Below are 24,031 nucleotides of genomic sequence, written 5' to 3' on the forward strand. Positions count from 1 at the left end.
TCTGCGTTTTAAAGTCATCCTTTCTTAACAGGACCTAGCCTGACCGGGTCTTCAGTAATCCAGATGCCAAGCTCAGGAGTGTGCACTATGGTGATGACATGTCAAAATGCAACAACACTCCATCCAAGGGAGTTAATTTTTTTTGGAAAAATAGTTTCCCAAAGTTTGTGGATTTTCTTTAAAACGATACAGCCAGCTAAGAATCCAATCACAAAATAAAAGCAAAGCTCTAGAGTAAGTAGAAAAAGTAAGGGCATTCAAAAGCAGATGTAGGCTAAACATTACATTCCGGCAATTTTCTAATGCTTCAGACTTCTCCATACTACTCCCTTCAAAGTTCATCTCAAAGCTCCTACAAGAAGTCATTTCTTATTTCCCAGTGCTTAGTGCTATCTTTACCCACTTTGTATTTATTTTCTATATATGGGCAAGCAGGGCATCTAAATGGCACAGTGGATAGAGAGCTGGGACTGGAGTCAGGAAGACCTGAATTATAATCTAGCCTCAGACTCTAGCTGTGTAGCCCTGGACAAGCCACTTCACCTGTTTGCCTCAGTTTCCTCAACTGTAAAGTGAGGATAATAATAGCACAGATGTCTTGTGGATCAAACAAGACAAGAGTTGTAAAAGCAATTGGCAAAGTGCCTGTCACATAACATATTCCCCTTTCCTCTCCCCCCATGTCCACATTATTTGTGCTTCTTAAAAGCAGGTGCTGTTTAGTTTTGTCTTTATAGCCCCAGTTCCTAGCATAAAGTAGATGTTTAATGAGTCAGTCAATAAGCATTTATTAAGCACCTATTATGTGTTGGGCACTGTGCTAAATGCCAGGAGTTCAAAGTCCCTGCTCTCAAGAAGCCCACAATCTAAACAGGGGAGACAACGTGCAAAAAACTATATAATGGGGCAGCTAGGTGCGACAGGGAAGAGTACTGGCTCTGGGGTCAGGAGGACCTGAGTTCAAATCCAACCTCGGACACTTGACACTTACTAGCTGTGTGACCCTGGGCAAGTCACTTAAACCCCATGGTGCGGAGGAGAAGGAAGATTAAAAAAAGAAAAAAAAAAGAAATATAAATAGTTTAATCTTATTAGGGGCAGCTAGATGGCATAGTGGATAGAGCACCGGCCCTGGAGTCAGGAGGACCTGAGTTCAAATGTGACCTCAAACACTTAACACTTACTAGCTGTGTGACCCTAGGCAAGTCACTTAATCCCACTTGCCTCACCCAAAACAAAAAAACAAAAAATTATTGTCCATCTTATAAAGTGAATTTTTAAAAAAGGGTAGGAAGGGGCCAGACAATGAAAGTCTTCGAATGCCAAAAATCTTTTTCTCCTTGGCCCCAGAGATGACAGGGAGCCAGAGGAGTGTGTAAGGAGGGTGAAATGGTCAGAACAGCCCTGAGAAAGATCACCCTGACAGCTGGGTGGAGAGAGCCTCAAGGCAGGGAGTCCAACCAGCGACTAGTGCCCCAAGGCGGTAGCCACTTCAGAGGAGAGCAGCAATGCATGCAAGAGATATTGGGAAATACACAGGCCTTGGCTTGAATTGAATTCCCTAGAACACCCACACATCCAATCACCCACCCACCCACCCACCTACACACACACACACACACACACACACACACACACACACACACACACACACAGACTTTGTATTTATTTTTTATATTCTTAAATCTGTAGATGTTTTCTCTTTGGAGGGGAAGGAGGTTCATTTCTATTTGAATCCCAGTAAGTGATTAATAAGTGCTTGTTAACTGATTGAAGTATGTGTCATTGAAGTACTCCTTCCAATTTTGAGAAATTACTCAGTTACAAGAGAAAAGTTGAGGTGATGATCCACTGTAATGAGTAACAAGGATGTCTAACCATCTACTAAGACCACTCTTCGACATTCATTCCACAAATGTATACAAGTCCCCCGCCTGACTCCATTTAGCCTCCCTTTCCTTGATGCTCACTCTGAAGTGCTTCTGAATAAATCTGAAATGGGAGGTGAATACTAAAGTGTATAATCTGTCAGGTAGACCAAAAGCCTAAATATGAAAGTTCCTCATGTTTTGAAGATCCTCCATTTACTTTTTTAAAAAATTCACTTTATAAGATGGACAATAATTTTTTGTTTTTTTGTTTTGGGTGAGGCAAGTGGGATTAAGTGACTTGCCTAGGGTCACACAGCTAGTAAGTGTTAAGTGTCTGAGGTCACATTTGAACTCAGGTCCTCCTGACTCCAGGGCTGGTGCTCTATCCACTATGCCATCTAGCTGCCCCTAATAAGATTAAACTGTTTATATTTGTTTTTTTTTCTTTTTTTTTTTTTGTGCGGGGCAATGAAACTATTTATTTTTCTAAGCTTTTTTTTTTCTTCTTTTTTTTGCAGGGCAATAAGGGTTAAGTGACTTGCCCAGGGTCACACAGCTAGTAAGGGTCAAGTGTTTGAGGCTGGATTTGAACTCAGGTTTTCCTGAATCCAGGGCTGGTGCTTTATCCACTGCGCCACCTAGCTGCCCCCTTCCTTTAAGTCTTAGCTAAAATCCTCCTTTCTAGAAGCAGGCTTTTCCAGTCTCCTTTAATGCTAGTGCCCTTCCCTCTGATGATTAGCTCCCATTCATCAGTAGATGCAGATATCTTGTTTGTATACAGTAGCTTGCATGCTGTCTCCCTCATAAGACTGTGAGCTTCTTGAAGGCTCACACAGTCTTTTTTTTTTTTTTTTTTCAAATCTTTCCTTGTCAGGGGCAGCTAGGTGGCACAGTGGTTAAAGCACTGGCCCTGGATTCAGGAGGACCTGAGTTCAAATCCGACCTCAGACACTTGACACTTACCAGCTGTGTGACCCTGGCCAAGTCACTTAATTCCCATTGCCCCGCCAAAAAAAAAATTCTTTCCTTGTATTCCAGGCGCTTGGCACCTTACATAGTAGTTGCTCAATGAAAAGCTGGTTAATTCAGGAAACAAAGCACTTGTGAGAGGGGACTTTTGAAACTTAAGTATAAAGATTTAAGAGGAAGGAAAAGAGATTTTAAAAGTATAAAACATTTAAATTACTCAGGATATCACTGATTGTCTTCTTTCTTTAATATGACAAATACTATAACTGCTTTTGGCACTACTATTGGTATGCAAAACTTACTGTGGTGCACTCAATTACTCAATCAACAAGCATTAATTAAGCACCTTTTGATTGTGCTAGGCACTAGGGATGCAAATACAAGAAGTATCCATGTGAAGGAAATCTGTTGTGTTGACTTTTCCCTTTTAACTCATCACCCTATTTTGGCAGTTCATAACCTACAGTTTATGAACGTGTTAAAAAACTTTTTTTTTTTGGATCATTGTCATTGCTGTCCTCTGTGATCCTATGTGTTTCAGACATTTAGAGATACCATTCTGAGGGGTTCATAGGCTTCACCAGATTGTCCGAGGGGTCCAGGACACAGAAATGGTTAAGAATCCCTGTTTTAAAGCAGAAGCGAAGGGGCAAAGGCCAAATACATCTTAGCTGGCGCTTGTTTTCAAGGTCAAAGCAGTTCTGATGAGGCTTATTAGCGGCACTGTCTCCCCAGTCTCTGAATTTTAGGTCGCATGTTTTGAAGCCCCACATTTTCAAATAACCAAAGATTATCTGAGAGAGAAGGGAGAGGATTAAAGAGAAGGTGGAATCCAGAGTCAGCAACAAACAGTTCAACAAAGAGACTGAATCGGACAAGAAAGGAAAAGTTCGATGCATACCGGTGTTTTTATTTTTTCCCTTGTGTTCTCTCCTTTCCCTCTTTCCCTCTTCCTGAACTATCTCTTTCTACTTGATCATATTCAAAACAGAAATTAGAGTCAGTCACAGAGACAATTGTACCTAATGTTAGTGTTTCCATGGCACAAAAGCGCATTTCTGTCTGTACCTCCTGGCAGATAATGAGACGATGACATGGATGGATTCTCTAAAATATCTTAGGCAACTGATTTCACCATCTCCAGAAATGTAATCTTGATGTAATGCAGACATGGTCAATGTGAAAATAGGTTTGATGTGTCCATCTAACATAGTAAAAAGATGCCCATGTTTCCTAGTACGGATGAAGAAACTCCTCTGACATTACCATTGGGCAACCTTTTTTCTTCTCTGGGGCTCAGTTTCCCCCCCATGTAAAATGAGAGGGTTGGACTAGATGAATTTAAAGTCTTTAAACTCATGATCCTATAAGAGGGAACGACAGGATTTGTGGTTTTATTAGCCTAAAGAGGTGAGGAAATGCCCTCTATCAATGGAGGTTGGAACATTTTTTGCACCTTCACAGCCTTAGAGAGTTGACTAAAACCAATGAGATCAAGTGACGCCCAGGATCTTTCACGGCCAGTTTATGTCAGAAACAGAACTTGAACCTGGGTCTTACCTTCAAGGCCTCTGCTTAATTCAATATGTTCCTGCCTCTCCTAAACCTATAAATACCTTCCTTTAAACCTTCAACACGTGACTTAAAAAAAAAAAAAAAAACTGGTCACCATATGAAGATCCTTACATTGTTTGTACCTTTGCAAATCAGTCGTTAAGTACAGTTTTTCAAATCCTATTTCAGGCTACATCGTGGCATTTTTAAAACCACTGATTTGGCTATTGTTGTTGTTTGGGGGGCTGTCTTTTATGTTTGTTTCCCTGCAGCAGGAACTTCTCAGTCCCTTCAATTTATACAAGAAAAGTAGTAGTTCTAAATTATCCTTTATAGAAGAGCAATAAAAATACTCCAAGCCTGAAAGAGCAAACTGAAAAGACACTACTTGTGTAATTTAAACTGCTCAGAGAACCCAAATTAGGTCTTGATTCTATTTTTTACTTAGCTCTTAACTCTGGCCAAGCTCTTTAAATGCTTTCAATACTAATTCTGGAACTGGTATTATATAAAGATGCACTAAAGCTCTGAGACATTTCTTATAAAGAAAGAGAAAATACATATCAAAAAAAAATGTCCTTATGAAAAATCAGTAAAAGCCAAGTTAAAACTGTGGTCTTTTCCTGGGAACTTTGGGGGTGTTTTCATTTTGATATTCTTACAAAAGCACTGCCCGTTTCAAACACACCACTCATATCAGAGGGGACAAATATTGTAAGTGAGCTTGGTTTTATCTTTAAAGTATTCATCTAATCATACTAGAGAGCCCTTTTACTCAGGCCATCATAGGCTTTCTGGATTGGGGCTATACAGTCTGAAAAAAAGTTGATCCATTGGAAAAAATGACATTTTGCTAGGTAAAATCTAATCAAAATACAGTAGAAACCATTAGAACACAGTCAGAGAAAAAGATAACACTTTTTAGATTCCACTAAAAAAGATGTATTATATCACTCTATGCATTGGGAAAAGGAAAGGGTAAGATTTCATCTATAATCCAAATGAATCACACCAAAAATGCCCCTTTCAGAATGGGACAATTTATCAAGATAATATCTAAAGTAAAAGGAAAATTATAAGTGCATACAGATCCAAGGCTGACATAGTCTGAGATTACAAAACTCCCTCCTATAATACTCCAAGTTTTTCATGAATCCAGGAAATTCAAAGCCAGAGTCTAAGACACACTACAAACTTCTCACTAAGTCATTCTCATGGTCTATTCTGTAGAACCTTAATGTGAGTCAAAGAGCAATTAAACCAGTTATATTTGGAGTTCCTTCAAGGAAAATCCCAGTTGGATGGGGCACTCCAGCACACTCGATCATGAAGACTATACTGAATAATTTTGCATTTGTGTTTTGAATAGGTATGGAATTTCTTACTCAGTCTCAAAGGCTAAAAAAAAATCTCAACCTATCTGCCCTTCTGCAATGATATGATTGAAAAATTTAGAAGCCCTTCTTAAACTTATGAGTTATTGTAGCTATTACACCTGTCACTCTGATAAGAATGTATACAAGTTGTCTAAAGAGGTCACCATTCTTCCCTGCTCAGTTTATTTTAGGTGCAAATAAGTCTTCCTTTGCCAGTTTTAATGGGAAACACACATACATACCCCTTCTGCAACAACTTTACAAAAATATTCATATCGAGTTGGGGAACAAGCCTTCAAAGGCGACATGCACACACGCACATGGCACACGCGCGCGCGTGCGCGCACACACACACACACACGACTTAAAAAGAAATGAACTTTTTTCATGTAGTAAAAATAATAAAGCATCTTACCTTTCTCTTCATCTATTTTGAAAATGCCAACACCAGAGCCATCTCTTATTGAGTAACGTATCTCTCCATCCCGTCCTGTATCCTCATCATGGGCAGATACCGTCATCACTGATGTACCAATAGGCACGTCTTCTTTCACTATGCCTTTATCCACAAAGCTAGAAAACAGTGGTGGATGTAAGTTCTCATTGACATCAATGACCTCGACTTCCACATAACAAGTGGAAGAAAGTGCGACCGGTTTCCCTTTGTCTTTGGCTCTGATGGTCAGATTATAAACTTGCTTCTTCTCATAGTCCAGCTGTTGTACAATACGAATCGCTCCACTGAGTTTGTCAACATCAAAGTTTCCATCTCCGCTGTCGATAAGGCTGTATCTCACTTGACTTGACTGACCAAAATCAGGATCGTAGGCTTCTAGCCACATAATGATAGTTCCTTCTGGGAGATCCTCTCGAACTTTCACTAGGTAATTAGATGGAATAAATTTAGGGGGGTTGTCATTCACATCTTCTAATGACACCTTCAAAAGCACAGTAGAAAACAACTGAGGTTCCGCTTTAGCTTGATCCCGGGCTTCAATCTTTAAGAAGTGGACAGGCTGGATTTCCCGATCCAAAGGTCCCACAACTTTAACAACACCCGTCTCACTGTCGATTGAAAATTTGTCTGTGTCCGTAAGGAGATAATATTTCACTTCTCCATTTGGTCCTAGGTCTTTATCTACAGCTTCAATCTGGATGATTTCACTATAGAGCTCCCTGTCTTCGCTGACCTCGACGAAATAGTTATCTTGCAAAAATTCTGGTTTATTATCATTGGCATCCAAAACTCGGATGTCTAGAAGACGCCAAGCAGCTTTCTGTGGTATCCCAAGGTCATAGACGGTAATATTCAGGCTGTATTTTTCTTTTGTCTCTCGGTCAAGGGGAGATAAAACTTTTAGCATTCCTGTTTCCAAATCAATAATAAAAGAGCTATCATCATTTCCCCCAGAAATAGAATAAACCAGTTTGCTATTAAAACCACTGTCAAGATCAGTAGCATTCATGAGTATGATGTTAGAACCTACAGGGTAATTTTCTTTTACCTCAATACTAGTGGGAAGACTGCTTCTAAACTGTGGAGCATGAGCATTGATGGAATGGGTGTCAAAGAAAACATCTTCAATTTCTCCTCGGTTGTGTAATTTGTTGGCCTGCAGAAGCTTCTCAGCCAGCATTTTGGCCACACCGGTCTCTTGACAATGTAAATTCACTGGTTTACGACTGGCAGCCACAGTGATATTGATGTACAACGGTGTTGCAAAATTTTCTCCATCAGTAGCCGTTATCCTCAGGCTATGGAAAGAAACCTTGGCCCCTAAACCCTCAACTAGAGAGTGCTTCAGTGAAAGGACCCCAGAGCTGGGATTTAAGCTAAATAAGTCCAATTCGTTTCCAGCTTCAATCTGATATCTTACCAACTGAAGTTCATCAGCATCAATGGCAGAAACTGTAGTTATTTGCTCTCCCACACCCAGGTCCCTAGGGATTGTTCCCTCACAGTTTATTTTCTCAAACAATGGGGTGTTGTCGTTCAAGTTGTTAAGAGTGAGAGTGACAAGGGCTTCCACTTCTCTCCTATAGGGCAAGCCCCAATCTGATGCTCTTATCCTCAGGTTGTAAACTCGGGGCATCAATTCATAATCCAAGTCCTCTGAAGTACTCACAGCACCTGTGAAATGGTCAATGACAAACGGTACGTGATTGAGGTTGGCGATGCTGTAGGTGACATAGCCATTCTCACCCTCGTCGGGGTCGATAGCACTCACACTCATGACGCTCGTCCCTATTGGTACGTTTTCATCAAAGGATGCTTTATAGGATGTTTGAGTAAATTCAGGGGGGTTGCTGTTCGTGCCTATGACTTTCACTAAGACTTTGCTAGAGGCTCTTCCGTCACTGGTTGTGACTTCAAGTTCAAAATGTGATGCTTGCCGAGTTCTGATTGGTTCTAAAATTGTAATGAGACCCGTATTGGGATTTATATGGAACCTTCCTTTGCTGGGAGTATTTTTAAAAACATATGTTAAGTGTGCATAATGAGGTATGGCTTTTACCATGACAACAGGAGTGTTGGGAGGGGCAAATTCACTGATTTCTGCTCTATAAATGTCCTTTTCAAAGTGGACTGGCCCTGCCTTGAACCTTGGAGATGTCAAATGAATGACTTTTACAGATGAGAACTGTGGTGGATTTCCTTTATCTTTAGCCTGGAGGGTGAGATTATATCCAAAGGGGTGGCTCTCCCAGTCTACACTGCCAACAGTTTTGATTTTATATTCCTTACTTCCTGGAAAAGATCTCAGGGTTCGGAATTGCTGAAGGGGATCTCCTGCCACAATGCTTAAAGAAGCAATTTCCCCATTGGAACCTTCGTCACGGTCCTCCACCGTCACTACAGCATAAGTTGGGTCCTTCTCCTGTTCTGATGGGGAGAGGGTCACTGCCGTTATCACGGGGGCATATTCATTGGCCTGTGTTATGTGAACAGTCAGTCGTGCCATGCTGCTGATCCCACTACTGCCATACAATTTCATCCCACGGTCTACGGCCAGGATTTCCATCTCATACAGTTTGGTCTCTACATAGTCAAGCCTGCCGGTTAAAACGACTACGCCACTGGTTGGGTGAATGGCAAACATATCTGTTCTTTCTTTGAAACTGTAGTAAAATTCTCCATTGGTTCCTATATCGGCATCGGTGGCACTGACTCTCGCAATGCTGGTCCTGATGACTGTATTTTCAGGCAGAGAAACACTGTAGGACGTTGGAGAAAACAAAGGTCTTAAGTCGTTCGTGTCCAGTACCTGTACCCTGATTTTGGTGCGGGCTTCAGCATTGGTATTTTTTTCCACTGCTTTCACAGTCAATGTGTAATGATCTTTAACTTCTCTGTTAAGAATAGCTGTATTACCTCCTTTGGTCCTTATTCTTAGAAAGCAAAAGTCCCCAAGAATATGCTCTTCGGCTTTGAACAGGTTCTCATTGTCCCCTGAAATGATTTTGTACCGTAAATCCCATGAGGGATCTGTGAGATAAATGCCCATCTTTACAGGATGCCCGACATAAGTCTTGGCTGCGGAGTTTTCATATACAGTCACATTGTATTGAAATTGTGTAAACTGGATTATTTCAGGAATCTGTTCAGTTCTTTGGCTTCCTTCACTGTTTCCAAAATGCTGGAGAAGAAGTAAGTGTAAAAGCATGGCCAAATGTCTACCCATGGTGTTCACAACCAGGAACCTGAAACAAAGGAAACAAATATAAATTAGTACTTTGTAGAAAATAAAACACAACAGTGCTTTGCTTTGTTGAGATTTTTTAAGGCCTCTGAATTTGAATGACATATTTCCCTTTGTATGGCAAAATATGCCATACAAAATATCCATATAAGTCCCAACATGGGTCTCATGACCATTTTAGAACCAATCAGAACTCAGCAAGAATCAAATATTAATTCTGACATCACAACCAGTGATGGGAAGGTGACAGAGGCCAGACCCCTAACTCTATAGAGGGAGGCCCAGAACTAGAGGTAGATGCAGTAACTTTAGCTGCTTTAAAAAACAAACAAACAGGGGCGGCTAGATGGCGCAAGTGGATAAAGCACCGGCCCTGAATTCAGGAGTACCTGAGTTCAAATCCAGCCTCAGACACTTGACACTTACTAGCTGTGTGACCCTGGGTAAGTCACTTAACCCCCATTGCCCTGCAAACAAACAAATAAAAAACCCCAACTCCATTAAAATGACCTACTTTTTTTAAAAAAAAATCTTCATTTTTGAATTATTCAAATAAATCATAGGATTACAGATCTAAAGCTGGATAAGCCTTAATTCCAACCCCTTAATTTTATAGATGAGAAGAATGAGGGTGAAGCTATTTACACCCAAGGCCAAATAGGCAGCAACTGGCAGAGCCCAATTTAAAACCGAGGTCTCCACTTAACTCCAGGATTCTTCTGCTTAAGCATTGGACTTAAGGCTATGCCAACTATGGTAACCATAGATATGTTACTGGAAGGGATTCCAGAGGCCCTGTACTGGAGCATAGCCTATAATTTTACATTCAAGGAAACTGAGATTCAGGGCTGAAATAACTTAAACAAGGTCATACGGGTTCTATTATATGAATCTTAAAGTCTAAGAAGTCAATGCCTTCCTTCCAACAGAGAGGTGGTAGACTAAATAAGCAGAATGAGATGCATTTTTAGACATGACCAATACAGGTATTTGTTTTGCTCTGCTATGCATACTTGTTACAGAGTTTTATTTTTCTGATCCATCCTCCACTCCTCCCATGGGGGTAGGGGTAGGAGATGGAAAGGAAAAAGATTAAATGCTTGCCAATGGGAAAAAATAAAATAAAATTTCATTACACATTCTAAAAGACTAACAATTAACTGTTAAAATAAGCCGTCTAAATTACACATTTTGAAATAAATGGTCAAGACGTCATAAATTAAAATTTAATCTAATACCATCACAACACATAAAGAGATCAAAGATCCAACAACTAACATAGAAATCAATCTAAACTGCTTTTTTTTTTTTTCACTGACTACTTCAAAGTGAATAGTCTGCCATAATGATAGGTCATAAAATTCTCTCAAATTTCATCCTAATTTTTATAGGAAAGATTAACCTCACTCTTTACATAATATGTGTGTTTATTTTCTCATTTGCCACCATATAAATGTTTGAAGACACTTAAATTATATCACCAAGCCTATACAAAGGGTAATTTCTAAACTACTCACACAACAGGCCAAATGTCATAAAAACTCACTGTAAAAGACAAGAAGGGGAAAGGCATGCACAGCTGAGGAGCCAGCAGCAGAGTTCCCCCTCTGGGTCACAGATGCAAATCCAATCAACAATAAGTTACTGTTGACCAGGCTCATTATCATCAATAAATATTTGCTGAGGGGAGTGTGGTTAGAGCTGGGAACCCAAAGACAGATGATTAGACACGCCTCGGACCTATAGAGGTTCGCCATCTAATTAGGGAGGCTGGACATTTATTCATTTGTTGGGAAAAAATCATTTAGTAAGTGCCTGCTATGTATAAGGCACTACGATAAGCACTAGCACATAAATTTTTAAATATTAAGTAACCACATAAATGCCCTAAGTGTCAAATGAGTGTAAAGGGTAAACATACATATGGATCTGCCATTCAGAAGGGCAGAGACTACTACATAAAGACTCATAAAGGAGAGGGGACCGTCCTCAGGGGCTTGGGAAGAAGTCAGGATTTTAGACAAGCAAAGAGGGAAGCCAGACAGACATTCCTCTAGGTGGGGGTACTCAGGTGGGGAGGATGTTATTTCAGGGGGCCTATTCAAAAATACAAGGATGTTCTTCCTGGAAGACAACACACTTTGATTTGGTTTTTTTTCTTTTAAAGAACATTCACAGGGGGCAGCTAGGTGGCACAGTGGATAGAACACTGGCCCTGGAGTCAGGAGTACCTGAGTTCAAATCCGGCCTCAGACACTTAACACTTACTAGCTGTGTGACCCTGGGCAAGTCACTTAACCCCAATTGCCTCACTAAAAAAAAAAAAACTAAAAACAAAAAAAATAATAAATAAATAAAGAACATTCACTGTCTTTTCTTCTCCCCCTTCTGCTCCCCGCCAAAACCAAACCAAACCAAACCAAACAAAAACAAAAACAAAAAATCAACCCACCCCCCCACCAGGAAAAGGTCATGATGCCTAAGAAGTCAAGAATCTTCCTTTGGATTAATAACTGTTAGGCAGGCCAAGGTTGTGTTTTATGAAAGGTAAATGAAGGTACTGTTAGGACATGCTCAAAAGCCTTGATGAAATGATGATTTGGGGAGGTATAATTTACATGCTTAAACAGCTTCTATTTCTCTAAGTTTGCTCCATTAGCCATTTCAAGAGGAGGGGGGAAAATGGACCAGAGAATTGAACAAAATTACCTCGAGGCAGCAAGACTCGCTAAATGGAGTATAACCTGTTCTTGAAAGAACACGCAATACCATTTATGTAGATAAAAAATCAGTACTTCAGGCCGGGCATTAAAAGCACTAATTTCACCTTTTAACAAGATGAAGAAAACAAGTGGACAATTTCCACCTGAAATCACATCTACAAATATCTCAATGTGTCAATAGCACTAAAAGTCTGTGCAATTTAAAAACACATCAGGACCATGTTCTAGGAGCTCTTACAAAGGGTTCCAGTCATTTGTATTCATTCATTTAAATTCCAACCAATATTAAGCACCCATGGTATGCAAAGCAATGTGCTAGGAGTGGTGTATATATAAGTTTTGGATGAGGCATAGCCGCCATCTCACATAGAGCTGATAGTGAAGTAAAAAATGTCAACAGTAAAAGAAAAAAAATTAAGAAATATGACCTTTTTTTTTCAAATTCTAAAAGCAAATAAAATGCTCTTATAGGGCACAGTAGTTTGTAAAATATAAGTCTCTTAAAAGGGCGCTATTGGGGGCAGCTAGATGGCGCATTGGATAGAGCACCGGCCCTGGAGTTAGGAGTACCTGAGTTCAAATCTGGCCTCAGACACTTGACACTTACTAGCTGTGTGACCCTGGGCAAGTCACTTAACCCCAATTGCCTCACAAAAAAACTAAAAAAAAACAAAAACAAAAAAAAGGGCGCTATTCTATAGGTAGTTGTTTTAGGTTACAACACTCGATCCACCATTTATTACAAGCTGGTCCATCAGAGTTACTTTAAATGCCACTGCTCCATCCCTTGAGAGTTTGATGGGTCTGTAAGGTCACCTCTCCATCCTATACGTCCCTGCTACCCAAGGAGTGCCATTGGTGGTACTGTCCACCCTGCCACTCGACGCTAAAACACCCAATGACACCTGGAACTGTACCTGGGGTAGAGCCCCACCTGGAACCAGTACCAGAACCACCCTACTTCTGTGAAGAGGGAGAAGGATGTGCTTATTTTGGGCCACACAAAGCTTGAGACTGAGAGCCCATATTCCATTATAAATCGTGGTTAGATCCATCCACATCTGGGTTAGATGAGGTTTTACAGGCTAGCTTAGGGACTTCACCACCATTCTGATGGTGTGTAAAAATAGAGGACACTTTTGTGGAGTTCAACTTCTTCATCAATGTTGTAGTAAAGGCAGAACTGGATTTGGAATTGAAAAGAAAGGGGTTGGGGCAGCTAGATGGCGCAGTGGTTAAAGCGTTGGCCCTGCATTCAGGAGTACCTGAGTTCAAATCTGGCCTCAGACACTTAACACTTACTAGCTGTGTGACCCTGGGCAAGTCACTTAACCCCCACTGCCTCACTAAAAAAAAAAAAGAAGAAAAGAAAAAAAAGAAAAGAAAGGGGTTATGGTCAGTTTTGCAATCTCCCAGGGGGACTTTGGGACAAGTCATTTTACCTCTTCCACTTTCCTGATCAGTGAACGAGGAGGATCCACTAGATCATCTCTAAGATTCCTGTAGTTTTTCCATACTATGGAACTACTCTCTGACTGTTTATGTGATTTGGGACAAACCTGGGCCTCAGTTTTCCTGTCTGTAAAATGAAGGTTTGGACTGGACGAGGTTAAGCGCATGATTTATGTCACTATTGATATGAGAAAATGTGTTCTGAGTTCCACACTATTTATTTACCAAGATATTTTTGGAACACAATCATTCATAAATCGAAGAATGTCTAAAATTCTGAAATTAATTCACAAAAGTGGCTAAGTAGCTAGAAAATGCACCTATAACTTGACTTGAATGCTAATGAGACCAGATTAAATTCTCAATTGTGGTTTCTTCACTGATTAAATTCTATTTTTAAGGTAACAATTATTATTTTTTAATTCTATTTTTGCCTTGTGATTCACCATAACCACTCTGGTGAATTCGGGTACAATATAAAATGTAATGATTAATCTCTAGATAGTTATACTTTAAGTCTATAAAATAGAGAATCGTTAAAAAAATGAGAGAATGGCATTAACATGCAATGCTTTATTAGAGCTAATTATGGAGCATACCACCTAAAGTTCATCCTTATCAAAATAAATGCCAAAAGTATTTTAGCTAGAGCTGTATACTTTGATATTTCAAATATAACAACATCTTGAGGGCTCAGTGGTTTAGGATTTCTTACCATTTACGACTCAACAAAGCCAAATAAAGATTGTTTACTTGATTCAACCTCTTGAGAAGATAGCCTTAGGTTCAAACATTAAATTCTAATAGAAATTGAATATTAACATAAATATATTCATTTGCCATAAAGACTTTTGTACACAACACTCTAATCAACTATTACGACTGTCTAATCTTCAGGAAACAGAAACAGTCCCAGATATGGTGGGGGCTTAGCATAAACTTTATTATTCAAATTTGAGTCTTTCAAATTCAAAATTCTTCACATTTTATACAGAAGACAAAGAACTTTTATAAGTTCTTGAGAACTTGACTTTGTATAGAGCTTTAATATTGTCCTTTATATATTTACTACCTAGTTCAAAATATTTTACATGTACCATTAATCATCTCTAGACTCCTGTATTAAAGGGGAAAAAATACTGGGACTTCCATTCTTGGATATACAAAATTATTAAAGCTTGAACTACAAATAGCCTCCTATTGTTCTCTTGCCTATGCCCCAGTTTTTATATTAATTATTCAAAAAATAGGGTGTTCAATGTAGGAAAGTGTGAATTTCTCCTTCCAAAGTTTTGAAAACTGTTTGCTATCTAACTCTGATGATTTTTAGGACTTGGGGTTTTTGAGAGTAGCCAAGAATGTGAAGAGATTTAATGACTTGTCCAGGGTCACACTGTCAGAAGTGGGCCTTGAACAGTCAGTCCTCCTTACTTTGAGATGAATTCTTTCCACTATGCCACAACTGCCTCTCACCCTTTCTATAGTTCATTTTTAAAAGCTTATTTTCTTATTAAGAGATGTAATATAGACTCCCACTGTATCTGTTAAATGACCAAGTTACAAGACTATGTGCAAAATGTTGACGGTTAATCCATCTTTATGTCCTTCTACTCAGGAGAAATAGGAAAAAGCTTGAGGGCTCCCTCCCTTGATGGTTGTTAGGATTTTTATCACTTCTCAACCTCTTAAACCTTGACAGACCTGACTCAGTTAGTTCTTGCCTTCTTCAAACTCTCTCTTCCCCAACTTCTATACTACTTTACTCTCCAGATTCTCTTGCTACATCTCGGCTCCTTTGCTAGCTCTCAGTTCTCCTTCTGTCTCCTATTATTAGACTGTCCTTAAGACCATCCCCTAAATCTTCTCTGTGAATCCCAAGTCCTTTATCTGCTTCAGGGCACTGGGCCTGGAATCAGGAAAACCTAATTTCAAATCCAGCCCCAGACACCTACTGGCTATGTGACCTTGGACAAGTCACTTAACCTGCCTTGAGTTCCTCAACTGTAAAACAAGAGTAATAATGTTCCTACCCCTGAATTGTGAGACTCAAATAAAACAGTGTTTGTAAAATGCTTTGCACGGTTCCTAGCACATAGCAGGCACTATATAAATATCTATCCACATAAATATATTTATATAAAAATATCTAAACCTTTTATCTATAAATAACTACAATAGTCATTGTTGCATTGGCATTGTTGGCATCACTCAAACCCAACAAGTTTAGATCACAAAATTATAGTTGGAAAACGCCATTCACAATTCACCTGAAACATGAATCCAAACTTGTCATTTTCACCCTCAGCCCAACTCCTCCTCTCCCCCCCCCACTCACCTATTCTGTTAATAGTTAAACCAGGCTTCCAGTGGCCCCCAGCCCAAAGCCTTAAGGACATGAGAAGAGGCAGCAGTGTAGCCAAACTAGCACTTGGCTGAGTGAGGAAAGTGAGGCTCTGCAGGAACTAGTTTAGGGGACCTTGGACTTGAGTTTCTTCAGTGGTAAAATAAGGTTTGAAGAATTCATCCCTTTGGGTTCTACATTTCTATGATTCTAATTTTTAACTCCTGCCTCTCCCTTATCTCCCCTCCTCCCATCACTTGGCAAATCTTTGCAGTTCTTTTTGCTTTCAATCCCAGTCTCCTGCTTGGATTACTCCAACAGTCTCCCCACTCCCATCCACCCCCATGGTTCCCAGATTAACCTTCCTATAACCTGACATTGATCACAGCACATCCTCGCTCAGCAGCCTCATTGACTCTCCACTGCCTACTGATTCACCGACAGGTATTCACCAAGCATTAAGAGCCTACTATAGGAAGGGCATTGTATAGTGCGCTAGGGATACAAAGAATTATCCAACACAGATGCCACTCTCCAGAAGCTGGCAACAAATCAAGGCAAAGACAGGAACATTAATGACTATAATGCAGAGGAACAAGAGATGGGAGAAAAGCTAAGGGCCAGGCAAAATACTACATGAAATTTGGGGGGAAGGTACACATTCACCTAAGCAAGGTAGAGGTGAGGATGGGGGAAGGATTCCTAGAGAAGGTGACACCTTAACTAGGCCTTGAAGGGAGGATTCAATAAATTAAGGTGCAGGAATAGTCCATTCCAGGCTTGAGAGAAAACAGGAGCAAAGACGGGCTAAGGCCTGACAGGGCTTGGATGAAAACACAGGCATCTGAGAGAAGGCGGAGCCGGGCTTTGCATCTAAGGGTAGGGGGCTCCACTCATGGTATGGCTAAGTGGCCTGGAGGCCTTCTCCTCCACAAGCCTCGCTGTTCTCCCTGCTCCTCCTGCGGCCCCAGAGACTAGAGTCCTTGGCTTTTTCATTCATTCTTTTCTGTTCTAGGTTCAGAGAGTAGAGTGTCTTGCTCTGGCCCTAAGTGAAACACAGGGTGGGAAGGATAGGTTTGGGCCACACTGGGAAGGGCTGAATGCCAAGATCAGGAGTTTATCATCCTTTATGCATTAAGCAATAGGAACTCGCTGAAAGATTTTGAATAGAGGGAGAAATAGCATCAGAGTGGTAAATTACAAAAATTACTCAGATAGTGGGAGGAAGAACAAACTGGATCATAATAGAGGCTATAGAAGGCTCTGTAAAATGCCAACAAGTCTGTAACAGTCGCCCACATTTGGGGGGGAGGAGGGAGGAGATGAGAAAATTGAGGCAAGGGAGGTAGGTTAAGTGAGTCACCTGAGGTCACACAGGTAGTAAGCATCAGAAGCAAAACTTGAACCCAGGTCCTCCAGGGCCCCGGCTCTTTCCACTGTACCAGAAAAGGGGGACCACTCAGAAGGCTAAGACAATCTGGGTAAGAAGAGGTGAGGACATGCCTGGTGGCCACAATGAAAGCTGAAGGGAAAGTAGAGAGATTAAGGAGATAGAATCATAAGACCTGGCAACTACTTGCATACAAGGGACAAGAAGTATCAAAGATGACACCAAGACCAGATGACACGATCAAAATAAAAGGGGAGTGAGGTGTGGAGCGGGTTTTAGGGAAGAGTGGAGTAGTTAGTAAGTTAGGTGTACTTGGGAACAGGGTGAGTTTGCTGTGCTGGTGAGACATGCAGATGGATAGAAATCAGCAGGAATTATAGGAGTGAAACTCTTTTTAAAAAAACTTGGGGGCAGCTAGGTGGCACAGTGGATAAAGCACCAGCCCTGGATTCAGGAGTACCTGAGTTCAAATCTTGCCTCAGATACTTGACACTTACTAGCTGTGTGACCCTGGGCAAGTCACTTAACCCCAATTGCCTCACCAAAAACAAACAAACAAACAAACAAAAAGAAAAACTTGAGGGTGGACATAAAGGTCTGGTAGTCATCTGCGCAGACATCATATCTAAAGTCCCCAGAGGCTGATGAGATCACCATGGGAGAGGGCAGAAAGAAGGGCAAGAGTTGACAAAATGAGAAGAGGATAAACTGTCCTTCCAAGGAAACTATGAGGTGTCACAGATGCCAAAGGAGGAAACAACATCAAGAATGAGGCCCAGGGTGTCAATGTTATACAGAGGTCAAGGATAATGGTGGGAGGAAATATCACTGAGAGTGATAAAGAAAAAAAGGGCGGAAAAGAAATTTACATATTAACTTTATTATATATTTAAAAGGAATAGCAAGTTATACATAATAGATTTACAGTTTCTAGTGCAATCACACTAGGTTACAGGAATGCTTGTTTTATTCCATAAATTAAAAATAAAATAAAGAAAAATGAAAAAGAAAAACACTAGTGATCTTTCCAATAACTGGGTTTTTTTTAATGTTTTTTTTCAATTACTGTTTCAATAGAATGAATTTAAAAAACAAGATAGCAAGGGGTTGAAGAACCAGGAGAAAGAAGACACTGTGCATAGACTACACTTTCTAGAACCTTAGCAGCAGAAGGAAAGGCAGAGATAGGATAAAAATTTAAGATAACTGCATGGTCAAGGGATGGTGGTTTCTGGTTGTTTTTCTTGTCTGGCTAAGAGCATTTGAGATCCTCTGTGTTCTGGCCCCCAACTACCTTTCCAGTCTTCTCTTATGTCTTATTCCCTTGGAAGAGAAGCTCTCTTCTCTAGCCAAAAGATGTGCTGAATTTTCTCACTTCCGCCACATCGCCATTCCTTTTGCCAATGATGCCTTCCTGGTCCATGTGTGCCTATCAAGCCCTACCCATCCTTCAAGTCCCAGCTGAAGTTCCATTTCCTCTGAAGCCTTTTCTATTCATCCTGAAAAGATGTGGTCCTGCCCTCCCTGAATCCTCATATACTTATCTGTAACAATCATCTGACATTCAGTCACCTGTTATCTCAAATTAGAACAGTTCCTGTCTTATCTTGGATACTCAACAGTGAGCTCTGAGTGTGCTAAGATTGTATCTTATTTAGCTGTGTATCTGCTTCATTCCCCCAGTACAAATACCCAAAGAATGAATGAGTTATCTAGAGACACTGCTCCTTCTGTCCCCACGCCTCCACTCCCTCAAGGGGGGCAACTAATAAGTGTTTCATCCAAACTGTGCAGTTGGTCAACCCCCAGGGATTATCTGGCTCAATCTTTCCGATCCCAAGGAAATAATGACCTTGAACTTCCTTTTTTCCCCCTTCTCCAGTCTTGCCACTAACAGCTAAATCTATCTACCTTTGGCCATCTATTCACACACACAGAACTCTTAGGAATCTAGTGTAACCCTCAATGTAGAGACGAGGATTCAGAGGCCCTGAGGGAGTAAATGATTTGCTCCAGTGTCACAAAGGTGATAAGCAGCATAGCTGGGGTTCAAATCCAAGCCCTAGGCTGGGTTCTCTTTTAAGGACACTGGGGGTCCTGTTGATTAGGTTATAATAGCCACCCCGAACTGTAGCTGAAATGCTATAAGTTTATACTGAAAATAGGAGGAAACAACTACTGCGAAGAAATCCTTCTCATTCTTCAAAGTTCACCTTAGTTCCTACTTCCTCCGGGAAGCCTACCCTGATAACTTCAGAAGGAAGTAATCTCCTCTTTGCTTCCAATTTCTCAAAGAACTTTGAATTAACCTTCCTTTTACATTTCTCTAATTTATATATATATATATATATATATATATACACAAACATATATGTATATATATATGTATATAATATTGTACTTTGAATTACTCTGCCTCGCTTAAATCTAATTCATGTGCAAGACATCGCTCATCGAGGCCATTGGTCCTCTTCAGAAAACCAAGGACAAACAACAACAATCTATATTGTAGCTGGTGGTTTAAATGCCTCGTTATCTCCCCAGCTAGATTATAAAATTCTAAAGGGAAGAGTCAAGACAGATACAGAAATTATCTCTAATGAACACTGAGGCAAACATTTTAAGGAAGGAGGATTTCATGATTTTATCAAGGTATCCCCAGTGGTGTTTAGCGTTTGTTTCATTGTTAAGAAACTGAATTAAGCTCTATGAGAAGGAAAGTTGTCAGTGGGTTTTCCCAGGTTTTTAAAAAATAAATCAGTGTGAGGGGGCAGCTAGGTGGCGCAGTGGATAAAGCACTGGCCGTGGATTCAGGAGTACCTGAGTTCAAATCCAGCCTAAGACACTTGACACTTACTAGCTGTGTGACCCTGGGCAAGTCACTTAACCCCCATTGCCCCACAAAAAAATAAAAATAAAAATAAATCAGTGCATATATATTATTTTGCATTCGACTTTTAAAAATGATTATTAAATATTTCCATGTATCAATACTTTCCACATGTTCTTCTTTTAAAATAAAATTGCATACTGTTCATAGACTATAGTTTGCTTAGCCATTCCCCTGATCTTGTGCATTTAGCTTATTTTCAAGTGTTTCTCTACTACAAACAGTACTATAGTGTAGGAGTTCAGAAACTGGGTTGGTTGGGGTTTTTTCCCATTCTGTTGAATTGCAAAAATTGCAGTTGTTGTATTTTCCTATTTTCATTATAAACATATAGTATTTCAGCTACATTTCGGGGTTGGCTGTGGAACCTAATCACCATTTTACAACATTGCTTCTTTGGGGAAATATGTTCCGAGTTCTAAACAACTAACTTAAAAATAGGCTTGGGCTCTAAAAGGTAGAGCCTTCATTTGGAAATGAAAGGTTTCCAAAAATGCACCTCTGTTCCCTGACAACAGCAGTGTATGAGTTCTGTCACATGCAAACTCTAAAGTATGTGTGTATGTGAAGCTGCTGGTGGAAATCTCATTCTAAAGTCATACTTCAGTGGATATTTGAACTCTTATAACTAAACAACAGTGACATATGTAAATCCAAGATTGAAATGGAAGAAAAGGAGTAAAGAATATATACAGACTCTGAGTTACATTTCCTCAACTGGGTGAGTTTATTATGCATAGGCGAAAACACCCTTGTTTGACAATTGAAGGAGGACACTGCCTTTTCTATGATTGGATTTTGTTTTCTTTTGGTCTTTGGTGTAAATATCTCCCCCTCTACCAATGAAATCAGCATCTGCTCCAGAACTAAAAGCCTTAGCATGTTTACTGATTAACTGATCGACCTGCCCAGGGTCAGCCCAATGTAGATGAAAACATCAGATGGAGAACTTGAACCCAGGTCTCCCTGACCACTATATCTCAGGCTGCCTCTCTATTACTTTTAAATCATTAATTACTTATTTTTTCAAGAACTTATCAGATCCTGGCAAAGGCTGGATTCAATTAACTAACGACAAAAAAATTATTCAGTTAACTTAAGTCAAAAAAAATATAGTTTACGATCATCCCTTAGCATAATTTGGCTAAGAGAACCTTTTCCCTGAACTATCTCAAGGCCAAACTGTAGACTTGGTTTTAGTTACATTTAGCTAGTAAAAGAATATTATGATAATTATTAGCAGCGATAATAATATCTCACGTTTATATGCTGCTTTAAGGGCCAGCCTGATGAAGTAGGTCATGCAATTATTATTATCCTCATTACAGAAGAAGAAACTGTAAACCAGCCTACCCACTAGACAGGCAGTCAATAAGGAGCAAAAGCAAAGATTTGTCTGGTAGCATGGAAAGAGCAACTGGATTTGAAATCAGAGGTACTTTGTTGGAGTCCTGGCTTTGCCCCTTGCAACCTGTGAGACTTCAGTCAAATCACTTAATCTCTTTGGGCCTCAGCTTTCTCACCTGTTGTAATATGGGAGGGGGAGGGAGGAAGGCACCATGTAGCCTCTGAAAAACCTATCCTTAGATCTGTGATCCTAGTATCCTATAGACTAGGTGACCTCTGAGGTCCCTCTAAGCTCTGGGCTCTCATCTGCCCCATTAGAGAAAAAAGAACCAGTCAACTCTTGATTCTGAGTCTCCATTAACTCTTTCAGACCACCAAATCACTATTTAATGATCTGCAGAAATAAAGCACTAAACGTAGGGCTGATTGATCTCAGACAAGACATCCCACCCCCCATTTCAGTTTCTTTAGAGTTTCTCTGTCTCCCTCCCCCATATATAGATATATAGATATGTATGTGTGTATATATGTAATACATAATGTGTGTATTATATATATAATTGCATATCATGTATATGTTATACTTTTATATACAGGGTGGGCCTAAAGTCACGTTTTACTAACTTTTTGAAAATTACTTTTTCTTTTTTTTTTCCCAGCATTTATGAGATTTGATTTTTCACACACAATGTAAATTCATTTCCTGTATATAATGCTATGGTGTTATAAAACTTAAAAAATAAAGGCGTTATTAATTACTGCGACCATTTCGTCACTTTTGGCCCACCCTATATTATATATGGTATATATAACATGTTAAAAATGGTACATACTATATATCACCTATTTTTATATATTATATGTGTTTCTTTACATATTATAATACCAATATTCTATAAAATGAAAGGGTTGGAGCTGACCTCTAAGGCCCCTACCAGCTCTCAGATTCTGGAAGTCAGTTTAGCAGTACTATATAATTGGCACAGTTCAAATAAGGCAAAAAACAAAAATAAAAACAAACACTAGTTGTTTCAAGGTTGACACATTCATAAACTAGGGGGTCTGCAGAAGAATAAAGAGTAAGAAGAGCAAATCATAATTATTTCCCACACTGTGATTTTAAAGATTTGTGTCCTATTTTTGAAATGTTTTGTATTTATCTAGATAGAACTTCAATCTGTTAAGTCAACTAATATTCCATGAATGTTCACCAGGGGCACTGTACAATATACTACAGAATGATTATTTTCAAATTCCTTAAGTACTATAATTCATCTCACTAACCACTTCTCTTACTACACACGGTAAAAACCAGGCTATTTACAACTGCAGTAAATCATTTCAACCAATATTTTCAAAATTTTAATAAAATTTTAAGAATATATATTTTTATCAAATTAGACTTAAATTACAAGGATGATATGTAAGTACAATATGGTGTGGGACAGAGTATGATCCCATGGGCAGCATGAGGCCCACAACACTCCAACATACCAACAGAACCAGATTAAAAAGTAATTGAGGGGGCAGCTAGGTAGTGCAGTGGATAAAGCACCGGCCCTGGATTCAGGAGTATCTGAGTTCAAATCCGGCCTCAGACACTTGACACTTGCTGGCTGGGCAAGTCACTTAACCACCATTATTGCCCACACACACACACACACACACACACACACACACACACACACACACACACAAAAAGATTGAGAAATATTTAACAGAATAAAAATACAATTGTCATATTTTAATCATCACACAATAAAATGTAGATAATATTGTATTTTAATTTAAGTAAAAATAATTAGGGATAATAATGTTTACAGATAATTATTTTAACATTTCAACAATAAAATTTAATTATACTTTTTTTAAAAAACAACCTAAGTTAATATACAGCCTACAGGGATCTTTAAGGAAAGTCCAGTGGGCCCTGCTTTTAATTTGAGTTTGCTCCTACTGGTGCAGTAGATAAGCCAGTCTAGAAGGGAAGATGTGAGTTCAAGTCCTGACAAGAGGCCAGATCTGTTTCACTGTTGACTTTGTTTCCCCAAAACCTAGCACAGGGCCTTGGTCTGCAGAAGACACTTTATGATAGTTGCCAAATGAATCCAGGCTAGCTAGCTCTAAGACCAGGGGCTGCCCAAACAACCCTGAAAGACAAATTACAGGTGAGTTGTCAGATCTCCATCAGTGGAGGGCGTCTGTACAACTGGGAGTTCCCTATATCACAGGTCTGGACGAAACATGGACAGGACAAAGAAAAGATTTTATTATTCTTGTTACCAAATGTGTGTGTGAAACTGTTCATTTTTCTCCACTAAAATCCTACTCTAATAGCACAGAGTAGGCATTTAATAATTTCTATTTAACTTGTCAACTAATAAATGTTCTATTGACATTACAGCTCTGAGGGCTCC

General features: G+C 39.6%; 1 protein-coding gene across 8 annotated transcripts in view; it reads right to left on the reverse strand.

Annotated features, from left to right (window-relative positions):
* Positions 1 to 24,031, reverse strand: part of FAT1 (FAT atypical cadherin 1) — a 169,644-nt gene that overhangs the window by 139,721 nt on the left and 5,892 nt on the right. For all 8 annotated transcript variants that reach the window (XM_043970380.1, XM_043970379.1, XM_043970376.1 and 5 more), the window contains exon 2: positions 6,186 to 9,472. In XM_043970380.1, coding sequence (XP_043826315.1) covers positions 6,186 to 9,453 — 3,268 coding nt within the window. In that variant the 5' untranslated portion in view covers positions 9,454 to 9,472. The remainder of the gene's footprint in view (positions 1 to 6,185; positions 9,473 to 24,031) is intronic.

This window comes from Dromiciops gliroides, chromosome 6 (genome assembly GCF_019393635.1).
Source record: "Dromiciops gliroides isolate mDroGli1 chromosome 6, mDroGli1.pri, whole genome shotgun sequence".
In the NCBI taxonomy this organism is placed as follows: domain Eukaryota; kingdom Metazoa; phylum Chordata; class Mammalia; order Microbiotheria; family Microbiotheriidae; genus Dromiciops; species Dromiciops gliroides.